Here is an 18225-nt window from a genome sequence, read left to right on the forward strand (position 1 = left end):
CGCACACACACACACATACATATCAAAGTGCATTTTACTACGAAATTTTAGCAGGGACAGCTCGTTGCCGTAGGTTCTTTTACGTGCGTTACCTGCATGCTATAGACGTGACCTCGCGTTCAGACCAACACTCAAGGTTTAGTGGAGAGGGAGAACATTTTGGCAAATGTGGGGTTCGATCACGTACTCTACACGCAGATTCTCTCGCTCCGTTGGCGGACGCATTTACTACTAGGCCACCACACCACATTAATTCTAATTTAATACTGCATAGGCGTGACCTCCATCCTTCGGCTTTTGTGCCATCATCCATTCTTCGGGTAAGCCAACTAGTCTCAGCCCTGAAGGAAGGAGCGTAACTCTGCAACAACAGCAAAATCACCGCAGTGACGTTCCTTTGTTGTCGGCTTTTTTTTTTTTTTTTTTTTTTTTTTTGCTTTTTTTTTTTTTTTTAAGTTTAGTTCTCTGCTCTTTCCCCCCCCCCCCCCCCCCCCGCCCCCTCCCCCCCGAGCTCAGTGTTTCACACCACTTCCCCAGATGGCACTGCCGCGGAGGTTCCTCGTAGTGGTGACGTTGATGGTCACGTGCCTGGCGGCGTTACTACTGCTGATGTCAGTGACCAAACTGTCGGACGCCTCATACCGGGTCCACCGAGTGGTGAGTTCTTTCGTGAACGCTCTGTCGTCAGAGCGGGACCACAACAAGTCGGATTCTGCACGGTCACACGGACCTGACGACATTATTGAAGGTGAGTGGGTTTTTTTTTTTCTTCTGCTTCTTCTTTTTTCTTAGATATATATATATATATATATATATATATATATATATATATATATACTTTCTGACACTCTTATCATTGGGAGTGGGTGAGGGAACACGGGTGGGTGGGTGGGTGGGCGGAGGTTTGGGAGGAGGTGTTCAAGACCCAACTGACGTCTTGAACAACTTGTCCCCAATGGCGTTAGCCAATAGGGCTTGAGAAGATGACGTCACGCGCGGTGCATTGTGGGACGGGATACCATTTTGCCGGTCAGGTGCAACTAACGAAAACGAAACTACGTGACGCGGTGCTAAACTACGATCGTCTCCACAAAGATACTGAGCAATGCCACTCACTTGCTGCATTATCGGCTGTACAAGTTGAGGATGCAATACTGAATTGGGACTCACTGGGTATCGATTTTTAATGATTTCCCATAGTTGAAACTGCAGCAGGAAGCAGGTTGAAGAAGTCACAGAACAAAGAGGCAGGCATGTATCGCAGCTATGCGGCGCACCACAGTGACGTTTGCAAATACCAGTGAACATTTGCGTGTTTGTTCAAGACGAGATAACACAATGTTGTTAGCTACGAAATAAAGTGAATTCTGAAGTGTTCTCTACAAATCGGCTAGTCTTCACGAGGTTTTCAAGTGAATTCTGACCCGTGTTCAGATGAAGGTCCACAATCTGTTGGCTAATCATACGGCTTCACAGCAGGACATTGCCTAAAAAAAATAAGATGTTTTCCAACAATAACTGATTTTATTTACCTGTGTCTTTTCGTTTTCATCAGTCTCGCCTGTGTCTGTTATTGTTAGTTTCGTCAGTCTCGACCCGGGTTCCCGGCTTCTGATGAACAAAGGAGAGATAATTAATGTGAGCCTGGGTTGTCAGTTGCTTTTCAGTGTCATTGTAGATCTTGCTCAGTTTGGAAATTTGGAACACACTGCATCTTATCCTTATAAGATAATGAGGTAGAATTATGTTAAAATTGCCCTGTACTCTGTGTGTGTGTGTGTGTGTGTGTGTGTGTGTGTGTGTGTGTGCAGTGTCAGTGTGTGTGTTTGTTTTGTGCTGTGATGATGTGGGTGTGTATATCTATGCTTGAGCTGTTGGCTCACATACCTTGAAACCAACCTCCACACCCAACACACACATAAGTCACACAAACATGCACACACACACACACACACACACACGCGCGCGCGCGCGCGCGCGCGCGCGCGCGCTCTCTCTCTAAACTCTCTCTCTCTCTCACACACAGTGGCACACGTTCACAAACTCACACACAGTGACACAGCACACACACAAAGCACGCTGTGAATCATTCACACACAACACACAAACACATACACTAACACACTATACACATTGACACACCACTCAGAAACACACATACACACACTCACTCACAAGCCACTGATCTAAATTTTGTTTTGATCAGTGCATACAAGCACACATACTGACAGCACACTAACAGAACGTGCGTGCGTGCGTACTTTTTTCCGTTCCAGTGAACAGGCGTAAAATCGAAGAAAGAAACACACAGGCTCACACAACAGAGTGAAAGTGACACACGCAGACACCAGACACAATCACTCTCAATTGAATCGTACAGGTCGAAGCCATTCACAAAGCTAAGTTTATCGATGTATGTACATCTTGCCTCAAGATCAAGCTTGTCAACGTTATTCATATTTTCCTTTGCTTTTCCGTTTTACACTTGTTAATCGATCTAGAGCACGAGTTATTCGAGAAAGTCTGATCGTATAATCAACAAAAGTGAAGTGGACGAAAATGAAGGGAAATAACTCTGACTATCCTTGTTTCGTGACGTCATCGCTCGTTCCCTCGTTTTAAAACTCAACTCTACTGATAGGGGTTGTGGGAAGCGTTGTGGGAAGGGGGGGTCACGTGTGGGAAGTTCGGTTTCGGGCCTTTCGGTCTACCGAAAGATATAAATTTAGCCAATGAAATTGTTGAAGACAACAACAAACAAAAACAACAACAACAACAAAAGACACATCATTATTGATAATATTCCAAACTCCTTATATTTCGTTTTTGTTCTTTTAAGATTCTTAAACATTAATTTGACTCAGATTTTTTTCGTTGTTGTTTTGTTTTGTTTTTTGTTTGTTTTTTTGTTGTTGTTTTTTTTTTTTTTTTGTTGTTGTTTTTGGCTTGTTTGTTGTTGTTTTTTTGTTTGTTTGTTTAGCGGCGGGTGGGTGTGTGTGAGAGAAGTGTCTAATGAAACAAAACAACAATAAAGTACCCGACCGTGTCCAGTGTCGCATAAATGGACACATTAATTTAATCACCGTTCTTATGTTAACTGCTGTAACAGCGATGATCAGTAATAGTCAGCACAGTCATCATAACAAAGTAATGATATTTGTAATCACAATGATGATAGTGGGCCTACTCGTAATGACAATAAGTGTAATAACGATGAAGTGTTAAGGGTCCTGTATAGCCTTTTACGGCCATTGGAACTGTGGAATTGCATCCACTGTCTGAGGCGTAGCACAGATACGGAAAGACGGGGCCCACTTCTCCCCTCCACGGCCGTTTAAGTCAACCTCCCCCCAGTCGAAGTAAGGCACCCGTTCACTTCTGGGAGGAGTGAGGAAAATCAGAGTAAAGTACTTTTCCATAGAACACCACACCTGACCTAAACGGGGCCTCAAACCCTGATAACTGGTGTACACTGGATTAGAATGCCTGACCGATTCAGCCAAGAAGAAGAAGATAACCATTTGACCAGATACCATTCTGAACAAATACTTTTCGGTCAACTTCCCCCCCCCCCCCCCTCCACCCACCCCAACCCCCCTCCCCATCATAAAATCGGTAGACTTTATACAGTTGCATTACACACACACACACACACACACACACACACACACACACACACACACACACAAAAACTATGTACTCACGCAAAATATAAAAACTTTAGAAAGGAATTAGTTTGCACACAAGCCGATTTATTCACCAATATTACTGGACTGAAAGAGCTTCTCTCTCTCTCTCTCTCTCTCTCTCTCTCTCTCTCTCTCTCTCTGTTGAAATTATTGAAACTTCCACAATCACGTTTACCCAGACAGGCTTACGAGATGATGCTGTTACAAATGGAATTAGGAAAAGAAAACTGGACTTATAGTGTAAAAAAGGTTTTGTCTGAACACGGTTTTGGAATTGTGTGGATGTATCAGGAAGTGGGAAATGAACAGCAGTTTATATCAGAATTTAGAGATAGATTGATTTGTTCTTTTAAACAAAACTGGCAGTCAGATATGGAAAGCAAAGAGAAATATAGTTGGTTTTTCTCATTCAAAAGTATATTTCATACTGAAAAATATCTAACAGTCATCACAGATAAGTGACACAGGTTAAATTATGCAAGATTTCGGCTACGGACATTTGGTTTCAATGCAAATAAATTGTGGTTTCAACCTGCAGCATCCACAGAATTGCCATGTCCTTTGTGTGCATCTAGTGTAGATGACGAAAAACATTTTTTGTTTCATTGTAAATTATACGATAAAGTAAGAGAAAAATGTACTTTTTTTTTTAATCTCATCTAGCTAAAAGACATGATGTTTTTTCTGTTTTATCGTCTGATGATGAATATATCATACAGTCAGTAGCTAAATTTATCGCAGAAGCACAAAAAATAAGGCATAATCACAATGATCAGAACACACCAGAGTAAATGAGGAGGATATCCATATGTAAATTTTATTTTCTTATGTTAATTTGGTAAGGTAGATAATTGATATATTGAACTATATCACTCCTAGAATGGGTGGTCGAGTTTGAATGATTAGTTTCTTTGTGTGTGTGTGTGTGTGTGTGTGTGTGTGTGTGTGTGTGTGTGTGTTCCGCTTGCTTAATGTATCGTGAGAGAGTTATATTTAGAGATTTTTTTGTTTGTTTGTTTGTTGATGAAATGCTGTTAAGCAGAATGTTGCTTTGCATTTAAGGGGATTTAAGAATTAATCCCCGTCACCCCCTTGTCAATAGACCCTTACAAGTAATGACAATAAAAATGTCAAAGCGTCAAAGCGTCTCTCTCTCTCTCTCCCCAGTTGATGACGAACATGCAGTCCGCCTCGCCCGACGAGTGCGCGTGCTGGTATGGGTGTTGACGTCACCCCAGACACGTGATCGTGCCGTGACCGTGAATAGCACGTGGGGTCAGAGGGTAAGCCCTGGAATCCTGCTGTTCGTCAGCTCTACCGATGACCCTACCCTGCCCACCATCCCGCTGAACGTGTCCGAGGGGCGGAAGCATCTGACAGAGAAAACTTTTCAGGCCTTCGAATACGCGTACAAGCATTACTTTGATCGAGCGGACTTCTTTATGAAGGTAAGAGTTCGAATGGAGTGGAGTGGAATCGTTGGTATGCAGGTGTCTGCGGCTATTGCGTGTGTGTTTGTGTGTATGTGGGAGGTGGGAGGGTGGGGGGGGGGGGATATTGCAGACTCGCGTGTTGTTATGCAATGTTGTTGTGAAGTTTGCTTGCAAACACTGAAACTGTCATTACTGTGGGGTTTTTGTGTGTTTTTTTGTGGGCTGTAACTCCCATGTTCGTGCCCAGTATGAACGGGCATTTGGGTAGTCATTCTCCGTTTTCGGAGGTGAGTGCATGCAGAGTGTATTTGTATATTCCATACCCCCAGTGAGTCGTGCGCTCGTGACCAGTCAACTTTTAAGGCAGCAGTGAACTCAGTTCACTCAAAGCCTGTTCAATCCAAGACTTCCATGTATCAGTTCTGTCGATGAAGGTGGTGAGAGAACATAGAAACATGCAACTTTTCGATTCTGGGTTCTGCTGTATGACACACCCAAGATGAGAAAACTGTTGAGAAGCTTATTGTTATCGTATGTCCGTGTTCCATTGTAGTATGACGTTTCATGCTTGTTCTCTGGATGTGATTGTTGCATGTTCATGATTGTGATTATTGTTTCTGTAGTTTACTTAAAACGATCTTTTCGGTCTTTTTAAGTGTATATATTAAATTACCATGATAGTTTGTTTTTTTTTCTGCGAAAAAGCTGTACGTTGTGTGCCTTGGTCTTACCTCCTTATCAACTACAGTATGCAAAGAAAGAAAGAAAAACATTGCTTCCAAGTTGTGTACACTTAACTGTATCACTTGTACATTTTCCTTCCATATATTTGTAACAAGCCCAAAATCAGTGAATGAAAAGTCGTATTTATTCCATAAACGCTATTGATTACTTTGGCATTGTGTGATTTATATACAAAATAAAACGGTGGTCGACCCCCCCCCCCCCCCTGACCCCCAGCCCCCACCCCCCCCCCCCCACCCCCCCACCCCCCCAAAAAAAAATTTTGTTTTTTTTTCTCATTTTCAGGTTAAAACTGTGTTATGTTACATATCTGAATATATTACCTATGTAATGTTTGTTTACACCACCCCTTCATGAGGGGCCGTGGCCTTACTGAATAAACCATCCGTATCCGTAAAAAAAAAAACCCAAAAAAACACACACAAAAAAACACTACAGTATGCAAACAGGCAAGGGAAAAGGGAATAGGTGTGGATGCAAGATGCAGAGATTCTCTGAAATCAGAACAATAATTAGACAGTGTTGGGAAAGAGGAATTCTGTGGTGCAGGGACTTCAGAGGGTGGGTCGGAGCTGAAAGGCACATCTGGCATCCCCAAGTGGAGATGAATGAAAACTTGTAGTGAAGAGAAGTATTACTTTATTCATCCCACAAGGGGAACAAGTGGGGTGGGGGTTGCATAATTAACCTGCATAATTGTGTGTGTTGTTTTGTTTTTGCTTCGGGCTGTGTTGGGATTTATTGTGCTGTGCTGTGGTGGTGGTGGTGGTGGTGGTGGTGGTGGTGGTGGGTTTTTTTGTTTGTTTGATTTTGTTTTTTGTTTTTATCTATATATACATATATGATAAAATGTGTGTGTGTGTGTGTGTGTGTGTGTGTGTGTGTGTGTGTGTGTGTGTGTGTACACAGAGAGAGGGACAGAGAGAGAGATAATAACATTGGTTCTCATCGCATTGCTTAACCTAGCTCTATACTGAATGTGTCGTGCACGTTGCAGTGCGGTGCATTGCGTTGTGTTGCAGTACTTTTGTTTTGCCGTGTGTGCTTCGCTTTTATGTGTCGATGTCGTGCTGTGTCGTACCGTGTTGAGCCATGCTCTTGTGCGGTGTGTTATGTGGTGTGATCTGTAGGTTGTGCTCCATTGAGTGGTTACATGTTTGTGTATGTGCGCGTGCCTGAGATCTGTTTGGGGGTTAGGGGGTGTACGGGAGGGGTAGTACCTCTGGGGGGGCGGGGGGGGGGGCTTGTCACGCGCTTCCGGGAGTGGTTCGTCCTCTATTGGTCCCCACCGGCACCCAGCTCTCACCTATGAGTCCCAGAAGCTGCTAGCATGCGGCAGCGCCCAACCCCCGGGCAACGGCTTTGACAGGCTGGCTAAACTAGGTGAGGGTAGCCGACGGGTCTCAAACCCTCAGTAAGTTAGGGCTTGTCTACCCAAGCATGTGAAGACTGGATCTGGCGGACTCTGCGGAAGAAACCTACATGGTTCAATGGAGGTGAAGGCGGTTGCAGCAGAGCACTGTGGAGTGCTGAGGGCAGGATGAGGCACATAGGACATCCTGGACATCCACTGCATCCGTTTCCATCTCCAGTCTTGACCTCGTCTTGCCACTGGATACAGACGGTCTCGGACAAGAGAGTGAGGTCGACGGTGCGCAACTCTTCCTCACTATAAACAAAGTCATCGCGCAAGTCATCAGTCATCCTTCATCCCATACCATCATTTTCCCCAAGCCCTGTGGCGACAGGCGAGCGACGAAGCGACAGGTGTGGGTACACTGGCAGTCGTAGCCGCGGACATGCACACAAGCGGCTCAGGCCATAGGGTCGTTTTTCACCGACTGGAGCAGCGGTGGAGATCGGCAGCCCCCTGAGCGACTGAGCAGCCTTCTTCAGGACAGCACTGCTCACCTCCATGGCACGAGGAAGGGGCTAGAAAAGGTGCCCTAAACATTGCCTGCTCCACACCACCCTAGTCAGCATACCGCGGCTGACGGGGGCCCCACTCAAGCGGTCGACACACAAAGGAAAGAAAGAAGAAAACAAGGAGACACCCCATTGACCATTGCCACATGGAACGTGCGTATGCTTCTGGACAGAGGCGACTCAGACAGACCACAGAGACGCACAGCACTCATTGCGAGTGAACGAGCCAGGTACAACATCGACATCGTTGCCTTAAGTGAGACCAGACTGGCAGAAGAAGGCGAACTCTGTGAGCGAGGCGCAGGCTTCACCTTCTTTTGGAGTGGGCGCGGACCTGAGGAGAAACATGAGGCTGGAGTTGGCTTTGCAGTGAAGACAACCCTCTTTGGCAAGCTGGCTGGCCCCCCAAAAGGAGTGAACGATCGCCTGATGACGATGAAACTCCCCTTATGCAATGGGAAGAAGTTTACCACCATTGTCAGCGCCTACGCGCCCACCATGACCAACCCGGATGAGATCAAGGACAAGTTATACGAGGACCTGAACGCTGTCATCACCACTGTTCCCAACGCAGACAAGCTCATCATTCTTGGTGACTTTAACGCGAGAGTTGTCTGTGACAGCACCTCCTGGGAAGGCGTGATTGGGAAGCATGGGGTTGGTAACTGTAACAGCACGACCTTCTTATCACAAACACCGTCTTCTGCCTCCCTACCCGTAACAGGACGCCATGGATGCATCCTCGCTCTGGGCATTGGCATCTCATCGACTTTGTCATCGTCAGGAAGAGGGACAGGCAGGACGTACGAGTCACGAGGGCCATGTGCGGCGCCGAGTGCTGGACAGACCACCGCCTTATCGTCTCCAAACTCAACCTCCGCATCCAGCCCAAGAGACGGCCTCAGGGCATGAAAGCACCCAAACGCCTGAATGTCAACAAGCTGGAGCTAGGCAACATCAAGCAGAGCTTTGCTGACACCCTGGAGGAACGCCTTGAGTTGACCGTGCTGGACAACCATAATGTGGAGGCAGCATGGGGTGCACTGCATGAGGCGGTGTACAACACTGCCATGGAGTGCCTGGGGCCTTCTGTCAGGAAGCACAAAGACTGGTTTGATGAGAACTGCACTGAGATCAAGCAGCTGCTGGAAGACAAACGCCAAGCCTACAGAGCCCACATTGAAGATCCCAAGCCACAGTCAAAGAAAGACATACTGAAGAGCGCACGCAGCACCATCCAGTTGAAGCTTCGGCAGATGCAGGATTCCTGGTTGAGCAACAAAGCTGATGAGATCCAGGGCTTTGCAGACAGGTACGACATGAAGAACTTCTATAACGGCCTGAAAGAAGTCTACGGTCCCACCACCTCCGGATCTGCTTCACTCCTCAGTGCTGATGGTTCTACCCTGATCACTGACAAGGACGGGATCCTTGAGAGATGGGCTGAACACTTTGACAGCGTACTGAACTGCTCTTTCACCATCAATGATGAAGCCATGACCGACTCCAACGGAGTCAAGCAAGGGTGTGTTCTTGCCCCCACCCTGTTCAGTCTCAGCCATCAGTCGGCGCTATATACAGGTTGGCAGTCAGTTGTGCAAATGACCCCGAGTTTGAAAAGCGCTTAGAGCTTGGTCTGTGACCGAGGGTAGGCGCTATATAAGTATCCCTATCATCATCATGTCATCACCATCTTGTTATGCTGTTCTGTGCTCTCAGTGACTTGGTTTTGTTCTGCTTAAACCTCGTTCCATTCTGTTCTGTTCCGTTGTATGTTCCCTCTTAGTCAGACGCGAGTCTTTTATTCTGTTCTATGTTTCTTCTTTCCGTCCATCGCTAAATTTATATCACAGATTGAAAAAAGCTTACATTTGGGCCAACAGCAAAGTGAGAGCTGTATGATCAGTGATTTCTCCATTGCAGTGGGAAGTCATTCACAGCTTAGTCTTTTGTGAAAGACTATGACTCTCAAACTAGGAGGCAAGATTGCACTGGCTCATAGTGTTGCAGCCTTGGGGGTTAGCTGGCGTTTTGGGAACCATCCCAACACCAGTTGTCCTTTAAACCCTCTTGGATGTAACTTGGGCTGGACACTCTCTACTATAATCAAATTCTAGCCCAGATAGTTGAGACAGCAGTTGCCTTCTCTGCTGATGGTCAAAGTCGGACGCGACTGTCACACATATTTCTTCTTATTCTGTGTCTGTGGCGACAGGTGGACGATGACACGTACGTGATCATGGAAAACTTGAGGTACTTCCTATCACACCTGGACCCTGACAAGCCTTTCTTCACTGGCCGTCACTTCAAACCGCTCCTAAAACAGGTGACTAATGGCGTCTGTCAGTGAACGTATGTGGGTAGGGGGTGAGGGAGTGGGATATGGGATCCGGGGATTGAGGGGGGTGGGGTGAAGGTATCTGTCAGTGTATGTATATGATAGTAAGAAAGGAGGAAGAGGGTTAATTATGATTAATTGATGACATCACACCTGTTGTATCCATCGTAGCCTATCTAAAAATAGACACCACATGGTATCGGATATGCGCGTAACTAGATGTGCAGAGGATATCAAGTGCTGCAAGTAAAGAGCTCAGAGAAATTGTCACCCACTGATCTGTCGTAGTATTCATGTGTGCGCGAGCCATACATACGCATACTCCTTAACACACATACAACAAACATAAAAACACCTACCCCAGTTCCCACCAAGTACACAGTCACGATCTCCACCATCACCAGGTAATATGACTGATTATTGATCGACGGCATCACACCTACCCCAGTTCCCACCAAGTACACAGTCACGATCTCCACCTTCACCAGGTAATATGATTGATTATTGATCGACGGCATCACTCCTACCCCAGTTCCCACCCAGTACACAGTCACGATCTCCACCTTCACCAGGTAATATGATTGATTATTGATATATGGCATCATACCTACCCCAGTTCCCACCAAGTACACAGTCACGATCTCCACCTTCACCAGGTAATATGATTGATTATTGATCGACGGCATCACTCCTACCCCAGTTCCCACCCAGTACACAGTCACGATCTCCACCTTCACCAGGTAATATGATTGATTATTGATATATGGCATCATACCTACCCCAGTTCCCACCCAGTACACAGTCACGATCTCCACCTTCACCAGGTAATATGATTGATTATTGATCGACGGCATCACTCCTACCCCAGTTCCCACCCAGTACACAGTCACGATCTCCACCTTCACCAGGTAATATGATTGATTATTGATCGACGGCATCACTCCTACCCCAGTTCCCACCCAGTACACAGTCACGATCTCCACCTTCACCAGGGTTTCACGAGCGGAGGTGCGGGGTATGTGCTGAGCCGGGCAGCCCTGAAGCGTCTGGGCACGAGGACTAGGACCCCGCCCCAGTGCGAAGATTTTGGGATTCATGAGGATGTGCATCTGAGCGCCTGCATGGAGAAGCTGGGAATTCCGATCCTCAACTCCACTGATTCGAGGGGAGGTTCCCGGTTCCATCCTTACACCCCCATGAAGCACGTGGTAACAGGCCTGGGCAAGAACTACCAACACTGGGACGCCGGCATTGTGCGCATAGTGAGTTGCTTGCATTTAGGTAGATGTTTAAAATCCAGAAAGCCTTTGCTTATTGGTTTTGATTGATTGATATCGATACTCATCTAGCGCCTATCGTTGGTCAGAGACCAGTCTCGAAGCGTTTTACAAACGAGTCATTTGCACAAAAAGGCTGCCTGCCTGGGTAGAGCTGACTTGGAGCTGCCACCGGGCAACCACACCACACAGGTGCATGTTTAAAATCGAAAGGCCTTTGCATAGTTTCAGATCCAAAAACTTTTACACGTAGTTATTGTTCAAGATCAAAAACATTTGCTAAAAGGCGCATGTTTAAGATCCAGAATCCTTTGCTCACAGGTGTTGTCTAAGATCTAAAAGCCTTAACTTGCAGGTGCATATTTAAGATACAAAAGCGTTCGCTTGCACGTGCACGTTTTACGATCCTTAAGTGTTTGCTTATAGATGCAGTATATGCAGTGGAAGGGGTAGGGGTGTGTGAGGTGGGGGGTGGGGGGGGCTGGGGGGGGGGGTGGCGGTGGGCGGTGAGAGGCAGAGGGCTGGAGGCAATAGTATTTATTCAGAAATCTTCATGTAAATTCCGGCGTGTCCATGTGCGTGGGTCTGTGCGCCGGACAGTGGAAGAGTTTCAGTTTCAGTTTCAGTAGCTCAAGGAGGCGTCACTGCGTTCGGACAAATCCATATACGCTACACCACATCTGCCAAGCAGATGCCTGACCAGCAGCGTAACCCAACGCACTTAGTCAGGCCTTGAGAAAAAAAAAGTGGAAGAGGTCGAGGGGACAGGAGGGGATGGGAGGACACGACGGTGGGAGGGGGTGGGGGAGAGCAAGAGGGCTGGAGCTGCGCAATAGTATTTATTCAGCAACCTTCATGTGGATTCCAGTGACCAGCAATCAGAACCTGCACTTTGTGAATTCTGCGTGATCAGTTACCTCGGGTAAATGCTGTTACATAGCTTGCAGGTATGCCCTTGAGTGTGTGCGTGTGTGCGCACGAGCACGCTTTGCACACGCGTGAGTATATATATATATATATGTGTGTGTGTGTGTGTGTGTGTGTGTGTGTGTGACAAGCGCAACAACACATCCTACAGTAATAAGAAACTCTAAGAAGAGCTGGACCGTACAAGGTCTTCAGAGAAGAAGTCAAGTGTTTCGATCCTTAACTTCTTACATTCAAAGGGGGGCCGGGCCGCACCCAGGTCATGACTCCTGGATGCCTTTGTATTGTCACCTTATTTTCTTTCTTTTTTTCCCTGGTCCTCGAACCCGCGCCTCCAGGGTGGTCGCTACTTCAGGACTGAGTCACCTTTCTGGCAGACGTTTTAACCACTGAGCCATCGTACGCCTAATTTGGGTAGGGAAATTTAATCCCTCTTCGACCAGATCCAGCTGGAACTCTTTTCTGCTGCTTCTGCCATTGCCTTGAGAGCCCATGTCCTCTCTCTGCCAGATATCGACAGCTGTTTCATGAGGCTGTAGGATGCGCTCACAAACCCTCTTGCACCAATCTCTATGGCGAGGACTTTGGCTTGGAAGCCAGATCCTCTCAGGCTGCTGGCTAGACTAGCATACTTCTCGGTCTTGTAGATGTGGACTTCCTCCATTCTGCTTTCGTATGGCACAGTGAGCTCAGTCAGAATCGCTTGTTTCATTGCCTTGGAGTGGAGTACTATGTCAGGTCTCATGCCGCTCTTGCATTCCCAATCTTCGGCACCATCAAGCAGCCCACGTTTCCATGCTTTCGATGTTACAGCTGTTCCTGGCCAGACTTTATTGCCTTCTGCAGAGAGGAACTCTGCTGGAACTTCTGGTGGTGCGGGTGCTCCTTGAACAGTGCTCACAACGTGTACAATTTCTTTATCACCTGGTTGTGCCTCCAGTCCTTGGCTTAGCGACAGTTTGCATGAGCTGAGGACATGTTCCACTGTTTGTTTGCCATGGCAGAGTGGGCACGCAGGATCCTCTGCTTTCCCCCATTTCACCAAGTTTGTATTCGAGGGAAGCACATCTATGTTATGTGCAGTATTTTTCATGCACAGTCAAATAAAAATAATTTATATTAACATTTTTTGCAGCTTTCATGTTTGCGACACCGACATGCGCGTGCGCACATACATACACGCGCGCGCGCACGCATGCACACACACATAAAAAAAAGCAAAGTAATTTGAACAAATCTTGCTGAGAGAAATACCTTCTAGTTATACTTATAACCCAGGCATCGACTATTTGGATACGTTTTTACGAACAAGGTGAACGCCGTGTTCTGGAAGACGTTTTAGTTGGTTTGTTGACTCATTTGTGTAAACAAAGTGAGTCTATCATTTAACTCGGTGTTTGGTTGTCTGTGTGTGTGTGTGTGTGTGTGTGTGTGGTAAATTTTAACATTGCCATTTTCTCTGGAAATACTTTGTCTGCCAATACCAAATTTGATTTAAACATAGTATGAAAAAAATCTTCACAATCAAACCAATAACAGGTTGTAAGTCCCCCGAATTAAGCCGTTTTTTTCCGAATCATTAACGGTTTCTTTCGTTGAGGTTTGTTCCGAAAACCGAAAATTCTACAAACCACTTCCCCCACTGAGTTTGGCCTACTAGCATGTAGGTTGTATTCGAATTCATGACCTCGTTTTTCTTGTTCACAATTAAAAGAAATACAAATTTTGGACAGAACACATACAGTAATACTAACAACACCATCGACGTGTTCACTGCATATAAATATTCTAAAGTGGACACTGAATTAACTGGAATGAACATAAAAGAAAAATTGAATTGATTGTTTCTTTCAGCTGGTTGTAGGCGTCGACTGGTTCGTGCAGATCTAGAGATCTACTATATGTTGCTTTGTGCTTGAAGAGATAGCTGTCTCCTTTACCGCCGAAATAAAAGAATAATCGAGATGATGAAACGCACAAAAAACATGATTTAAATGGCGTTATTACGCCCACTACAATCACATCTATTTAACGCATGAAGAAGAAAAGGTCAACATTGCTTTAAGTATTAAATTTAGTCTTATGACATCAGATGTGCCGCATGTGTGGATGCTGGCTTCAGAACCAAGCATGCATGGTTCGATCCCGCTTGCATACCTTTTTTTTTTCTTCTCCCAAACTTTATATATCATATTTAATACAGAGCACTTTTCAACGACTTTTTTAATCTCTTTTTTCCCCCCTCATGATTCCTTGACTGGATAAAGCGCAAAGCACAGGTAAGTCTTGAAGGCTTTGCATCTTGTTTCTTTAAAGGCGTTTTGAACACCATTCATACTGGATATTGTGCTATCACAAAGGCATTCATCATCATCATCATCATCATCATTATTATCACAATCATTATTATTAAACAACATTATATTTCAGGCTGTCTATTCATTTTGTGTCACGTTAACTGGAAAAATAAGTTTAACTTCCAATCTGTATTTTTTGAAGTAATGGAAAAGCACTTTTTTTTTCTTTCTCCAGGGTCCCCAAGCGATCAACGAATATCCGATCACCTTCCACTACATCACGCCAAATGACATGCGACTAATGCATTTCTTCATTTACAGAGTTCGCCTGTATGGGATCAACTACAAGTACAACTAGCCCGACAGTGTCGGTACCCTTTTCTGTAAAACACATGTTGATACAGAGTAGGTGAGGGAATATATCAAAAGAGCTGTGGGAATTGAGCGTCTGTGGGAACAATGATTTATGGAGTACCATGCACGTGTAGCACACACAAAGTAGGCTACGTACCATGCTGACGCTTTTTGTTTTGTTTTTTCAACACACCCAATCTTTTTGTTTTGCTTTTCTTGTGTATGCTCTTCACAAATTGCTTTTCTCTCTCTTTCTCTTTTCCTCTTCTTTTTCCCTTCCATTTTAAGCGCTTGTGTTAGATACAAACTGGGTGACAGATCGTGGTTATGTGCTTTGGAGACAAAACATTTTCTCGAAGTAGAAGCACTGGCCATAATCATTTCTGAAAGAATTTCTGAAGGTGTGTTATAATCGTTGATACTCTTCACATTTTATTTCCTTGCACCGCATTACCTTGTACTGCAGTATAATAAAAATCATTACCTGAATTCTATTCCTAAGAATGTCACTGAAACTCTGTGTGTGTGTGTGTGTGTGTGTGTGTGTGTGTAAGAAATACTGCAGCATGTGTGCATGCAAGCACCCATGTATTTTTATGTGTGTGTGTTTGTATGTGTGTGTGTCCCAAAATTTTACTATCATCATCAGGAGCAGATGATGTAAAATTCAGGAAGAAACTGAAGTTCTCACGAATTTTCAGGAACACACTAGACTGTTACTAATATGATGCGTAGATACGCAAATATGCATGTCAGCTTCATTCTTGATCAGTCTCACACATTCATTTGTGACAGCGCTTTCTCTTTGCTTCCACTCTTCTGTAACCAGTTACAGACTTATGCACAAACTGTTAAATTTACAACTTCCCATCAACTGTCAATTTTGTCCACCCTTGAGAAAAGGTTCCCTTCCCACATTAATTTGTTTTGGTTTTTACATGTGCATGTATGTGTAAGAGAGAGAGAGACAGAGAGAGAGAGAGAGAGAGACAGTGTGAATGTGTGTGTGACAGACAGGAAAGCGAGAGAGAAAGTCTAAAGCATGTCCGCCTGCATACATGAATTTTGGAGTGTGTGTGTGTTTGTGTGGATATGGAGACACAGACAGAAACCCCGATGACACAATTGTATGACATTCTCAAACAATTCCATCATTCACTCCATTTACCTGCATCAAGAACAAATAACACATCAGTCAACAGGTCATCATCTGCAATAGTATTTCTTGTTTAAGTACTACCCAATTATCACAAGTGCACTTGTCAAGCAAAACAAAGTGACAGAGATGGGGAGGATGAAATGGCTGCAGACAATGTGGTGTGGTACAAAATGAGAAAACTTATATAGACATAAAATTATGACATACACACACATGATGGTACCCTGTTCATAACTAGACTGGTCAGAAACACAAACCCACAGATGTTTGGGACATGTTTATACTGATGAGAAATTCTTTTTTGAAATCATTTGAGTGGAAAAAAAAAATTTTCTCTGGTAAACAGTCCTTCAATTATTGTAAGGCTGTATGTGTGTGTGCCTGTGTATGCATGCATGTGTTGTATCTGTGTTATGTTTTTGCAGATTTTATCAAAATAATAAAATAAGACTCCAACTGACAGATCTATCTATACAAGAAGAAAAAGGGAGGGAAGTGGATGACAGGATAGGACGGACTTGAACAGTTGGAAGAAAATCTAAAAATGACAATTTCATTGCAATGATGTAAGCAGTTCCTTTTCAAGTGGTTAAAATAAATGTGAAAACAAACTAGAAAGAAAAAAAAAAAGACTGTGAACATAAGAGCATGTAGCAAATATTCAAAAAGTAATCATCCTGATACTGTAAGCTTGTGAACTACAGCAACAACAGAACACTTCCAATGAAGGTATTACATCAGTGTGGGAAGGAGATTATGCTTGCTGCACAACAGATTACACTGATTTTGTGGCTGACATAAAATTATATGAATGATGGTATATGAGCAACACAATATTCATGTTCAGTACACAGCCTCAATAACAACAAAGAAAATAATAATTTAATAACAATAATTAAACTGATGAAGTAACTGTAAAAGTGACATTCAAAACTGCAAAGGTACATATTTGTTGTAAATAACGATGCAACATTCAAGTGTTACAAAATCACTGAGACATTCAATTTTACATTTTCAGAGGTCATGATGTAATCATTGCAGAGACTTGGCAAATGTCACATACAGTGTATGTACAAACTTTACATCCAGAACAGATCAGGCATGCACTGGCAAAATCTGTAAACACCCTTTACAGCTGTCACCACATTAAAATTAACCCCATGATAACAAGGTGACAAAAAGATACAGACCTCGAGATCAACATAGTTTCAAATGCAACCATAGAAAAGGTTTCTGCCTTTTATGTAACAATACAATCACAAGCATGAACTCTTCACATTTCAGCCAAACAAACTATCACATAATGCAAAGAAGAAGGAAAAAAGAAAAAAAAGGTTCAACAGCTGTGATTTAAAAGAACTGGGTTTAAAAAAAAAAAAAAAAAAAAAAAAAAGTATGCTCAAAGCACATGGGAAGAAACAAAAAATCAGTAAACACTGAAGAGTTTTAGTATTTCCATTTTCTATAAACAGATTTCTGTATGAAACCAGTGCTATTCAACAGGGAGGCAAGCCTTCATATATCAATTGATTCAATTATGTTTTCCAATGTAATCTGAAGTGATTTTTTTTTTAACAATTAACTAAAAATTATGGTTTTTATCTAACTTTGTAACAAATGTAAAGTCTCAACAGTACTTTCTTTTTCTTGTTTTGTGGTTGGCTTTCTGCCTGTCAGATGCTTTTTGGTCAGATGACTTGTAAAGATCATTCACTGAAATGAATTCCAGGAGGGGTAGCACATTTCCCTCCAAATAAAATGGATCAAAATTGTACTGGCTGATTACTATCTGATGATACATGTCTGGAGTGGGAAAGTACTTACAATTCATCATACTACACCACATTTTCTGGCCTACACACAGTTACTTTCAGGAACTGTATGTACAATTCTGCTCATCTTTTATCCCAAGTATCAAAAATGTCCCCCAAACAGTAACAACAAAACACTGAGCTATCAACAGCACGTGGTAACAAGTGTTATACACGTCTTGTTGCTATGAGGGGATAAAGGGAAAGGTGCAAACACTGAAAAAAAAACAACAACACACACACACAAAAAGCTGTCATAGAAAATAAAAT

General features: G+C 43.9%; 1 protein-coding gene across 1 annotated transcript; it reads left to right on the forward strand.

The window, feature by feature from the left end:
* The first annotated feature begins 537 nt into the window (after positions 1-537).
* On the forward strand, positions 538-15466 carry LOC143296562 (glycoprotein-N-acetylgalactosamine 3-beta-galactosyltransferase 1-like). The gene is made up of 5 exons (XM_076608585.1): positions 538-748; positions 4857-5137; positions 10008-10118; positions 11123-11392; positions 14867-15466. Exons 1-5 carry the CDS (start codon positions 538-540, stop codon positions 14987-14989), a joined length of 996 nt encoding a protein of 331 aa, XP_076464700.1. The 3' UTR covers positions 14990-15466.
* Positions 15467-18225: the final 2759 nt, after the last annotated feature.

This window comes from Babylonia areolata, chromosome 21 (assembly GCF_041734735.1).
Source record: "Babylonia areolata isolate BAREFJ2019XMU chromosome 21, ASM4173473v1, whole genome shotgun sequence".
NCBI classification, from domain to species: domain Eukaryota; kingdom Metazoa; phylum Mollusca; class Gastropoda; order Neogastropoda; family Buccinidae; genus Babylonia; species Babylonia areolata.

What these genes read in the sequence shown, in the direction of transcription:
- LOC143296562 (XM_076608585.1), top strand. Translation starts at nt 538, where the DNA reads ATGGCACTGCCGCGGAGGTTCCTCGTAGTGGTGACGTTGATGGTCACG. An exon ending in ACCTGACGACATTATTGAAG is followed by an intron (nt 749 to 4,856) that starts GTGAGTGGGTTT and finishes CTCTCTCCCCAG; the next exon opens with TTGATGACGAACATGCAGTC. An exon ending in GAGCGGACTTCTTTATGAAG is followed by an intron (nt 5,138 to 10,007) that starts GTAAGAGTTCGA and finishes CTGTGGCGACAG; the next exon opens with GTGGACGATGACACGTACGT.